The sequence below is a fragment of the Piliocolobus tephrosceles genome, chromosome 6 (assembly GCF_002776525.5).
Source record: "Piliocolobus tephrosceles isolate RC106 chromosome 6, ASM277652v3, whole genome shotgun sequence".
Classification (NCBI taxonomy): Eukaryota; Metazoa; Chordata; class Mammalia; order Primates; family Cercopithecidae; genus Piliocolobus; species Piliocolobus tephrosceles.
In genome coordinates this window covers 124,732,286-124,733,858 of record NC_045439.1, presented here as the reverse complement: position 1 = coordinate 124,733,858, position 1,573 = coordinate 124,732,286, and the positions used below count along the sequence as shown (strand labels likewise).

The 1,573-nt window shown below is 49.5% G+C and overlaps 1 protein-coding gene across 1 annotated transcript; it reads right to left on the bottom strand.

The window, feature by feature from the left end:
- Nucleotides 1-377: 377 nt before the first annotated feature.
- LOC111532380 (olfactory receptor 10G3) lies at nucleotides 378-1,319 on the bottom strand. The gene has a single exon (XM_023199540.1). The coding sequence runs from the start codon at nucleotides 1,317-1,319 to the stop codon at nucleotides 378-380; it is 942 nt and encodes a 313-aa protein (XP_023055308.1).
- Between the last annotated feature and the right edge of the window lie 254 nt (nucleotides 1,320-1,573).

The window sequence follows — 1,573 nt, the reverse complement described above, 5'->3', positions numbered from 1 at the left end:
AGGTCAGGAAATCGAAATCATCCTGGCTAACATGGTGAAACCCTGTCTCTACTAAAAAAAATACGAAAAACTAGCCGGGCGAGGTGGCGGGCACCTGTAGTCCCAGCTACTCGGGAGGCTGAGGCAGGAGAATGGCGTAAACCCGGGAGGCGGAGCTTGCAGTGAGCCGAGATCGCGCCACTGCACTCCAGCCTGGGTGACAGAGCGAGACTCCGTCTCAAAAAAAAAAGAAAGTTAGTATTTTACCTTAAACTGTGTTTGATCATACAATATGGCTATATAAAAGAGGAAAAGCAAGAAGAAAAAAAAATTACTGAAGCCTAAACATTATAATAAATTCTAATTGTGACAGCTTCCCTAGTGGGAGAAGGACACTTTCAAACCTCACTCATAGTTCTTGGGTTTCTGAGCATTGTTTTCAGGGCCAGCTTCACCTCTTGGTTCCGCAGAGTGTAGATAAGGGGATTGAGGAAAGGAGTAATGGCCGTGGGGAACAGAGCAGCTGCCCCATCCAGGGGGCTGTTGGTTTCAGGCCTCAGGTAGATGAAGGCACAGGGCACATAGTACACGGTGACCACGGTTACATGTGCTCCACAGGTTGAAAAAGCCCGGCGCCGCCCATCAGCTGTACGGATTCTCAGGATGGCCTGAATGATCTGTATGTAGGAGAGGAGGATCAGGAAGAAGCAACTGGCAACCACCACCCCAATGTCCACAAAGGTCACCAGCTCATTGACTGTTGTGTCAGCACAGGCCAGTCTCAACACTGCAGGGATGTCACAGAAGAAGTAATCCACCTGATTGGGCCCACAGTAGGGCAGGCGGAAGGTTAGGATGGCCTGGAGAGCCCCATGGATGGATCCTGCCACCCAGGCTCCAGCCACAAGCAAGGCACTCAGCTTAGCAGTCATAAGCACAGGGTAGTGCAGGGGCTGACATATGGCCAGGTACCTGTCATAGGCCATCAGGGTGTAGAGGAAGCACTGGGTGCTGCCCAGGAAGTGATAGAAATAGAGTTGAGCAACACAGCCACCAAATGGGATGGATTTGACGCCTAAAGTGAAGTTCATCATGAGGCGAGGGACGATGATGGAGGAGATGCCCATGTCAACGACTGAGAGAACACCAAGAAAGATGTACATGGGGCGGGCATGGAGCCTCGGGTCTGCCCAGACAGTGATTAAAATAAGCAGGTTTCCCAGCTGAGTCAGGATGTAGATTAGCAAAAAGAACACAAAAAAGAGTGTCCTTAGCCTGAGTGGATAAGGAATTCCTGTTAGGATAAACACAGTCAACAGTGTGTTGTTGACTCTTTCCATATCCCGGAGAATCTTACCTAGAGAATGGACAAAACAAGAGTTAACATAGAGGTGAGAGGAAAGTGAGGGGGAATTAGAAAAAGAGATTGTAAAAACTAGGGATGGTGGCAGAGAAGTTTCTTTCTTTCTTTTTTTTGGAGACAGAGTTTTGCTCTGTTGCCCAGGCTGGGGTGCAATGGCATGATCTTGGCTCACTGCAACCCCCGCCTCCCAGGTTCAAGCAATTCTCCTGCCTCAGCCTCCCAAGTAGCTGG